Source organism: Helianthus annuus, chromosome 15 (genome assembly GCF_002127325.2).
Source record: "Helianthus annuus cultivar XRQ/B chromosome 15, HanXRQr2.0-SUNRISE, whole genome shotgun sequence".
In the NCBI taxonomy this organism is placed as follows: domain Eukaryota; kingdom Viridiplantae; phylum Streptophyta; class Magnoliopsida; order Asterales; family Asteraceae; genus Helianthus; species Helianthus annuus.
The window spans coordinates 90,540,400-90,541,637 of record NC_035447.2 but is presented as its reverse complement, the minus strand read 5'-3'; the positions used below and the strand labels follow the sequence as shown (position 1 = coordinate 90,541,637).

General features: G+C 41.4%; 1 protein-coding gene across 1 annotated transcript; it reads left to right on the top strand.

The window, feature by feature from the left end:
* The first annotated feature begins 200 nt into the window (after positions 1 to 200).
* On the top strand, positions 201 to 986 carry LOC110913398. Its single transcript, XM_022158232.1, has one exon. It carries the CDS (start codon positions 201 to 203, stop codon positions 984 to 986), a length of 786 nt encoding a protein of 261 aa, XP_022013924.1.
* The last annotated feature ends 252 nt before the right edge of the window (positions 987 to 1,238 follow it).

Sequence of the window (1,238 nt, the reverse complement as noted above, 5' to 3'; positions counted from 1 at the left end):
TTAAACCTTATTCTAATACTCATAAGACTGAAAAGGCTCAATCCTCCTCAACTAAGAGTGAGCAAAGTATTAAGAGTATCAAGAAAGCCGAGTCTCATGACTATAAGAAGGGGTGTACCTATAAATACTTTGTTTCATGTAAACCCCGTGACTTTACGGGTGAGATTGGAGCAAACGATGCTCTAAAGTGGTTGGATGAAATGGAAACCGTTGTTGATATAAGCGGTTGTGCCGCCAAGGACACTGTTAAATTCGTGTCCCAATCCTTCAAGGAGGATGCTCTGACTTGGTGGAAGGCACTAATCCAATCCACTGCCAAGGTTGAAATGTACAACCTGAGTTGGTCAAAGTTCGTGGAATTGATCCACGAGACTTATTGCCCACCTCACGAGGTGGAGAAAGTTGAAACTGATTTTCTAAAGCTGACCATGAAAGGCCTCGAGTGTCGAGCCTATTTGTCTGATTACAACTCCTTATCAAGACTCGTGCCATACTTAATCACCCCCGAGTCTAAGTGCATTGCGCAGTTTATTGTAGGACTCGCTCCAGAAATCAAGGGGATGGTTAAATCCTCCAAACCTGCTACTTATAGATCCGCTGTGGATCTGGCTCTTTCTCTCACTGAATATGAAATAAGAGCATGGGCGAGTAAAGCCGAGGAGGATCATAAGCGAAAGCATGATAATACCCTAAGTAAAGATTTCAAAAAGGGTAAGACTGGTTCGAATTATAACCAGTCCAAGCTGAATGAGGCGAAACCCAAATGTAAAACCTGCGGGAAGCGACACTTCGGAAAATGTCTCCGTGAGCAGAACAAGGGTTGTGGCATCTGTAAAGTGTTGGACCACAAGTCCCATGAATGCAAAGAGTTGAAAGACGCCACGTGTTATGAATGTGGCAAGAAAGGGCATATAAAGACCCGCTGCCCAAAGAGGGCGACTGACGGGAAGAACATAGCCATTGATGGCAATAAAGGCAATGCTTGAGCTTTCCAATCTGCTGCAGCAGAAGCAGTTCAAGACAAATCCTTACATATCTATTTCTCGTAAATGTTGCATTTGTTAGAAACTTGTTTTAAACTCTGGAGCCAGTTAGAGCTTCATCGATTGTAAATTTAATAAAATTATAATCCTGACCTTTCAAAGTTCAAATATTAATTATAAAAATCAAGTGGCCAATATAGATGGTTTCACAAATGATATATCCTTCTTGAATTAATTTGTCTTTGATAATCTCTT

Coding starts and splice junctions, on each gene's coding strand:
- LOC110913398 (XM_022158232.1), top strand. CDS start 201: ATGGAAACCGTTGTTGATATAAGCGGTTGTGCCGCCAAGGACACTGTT.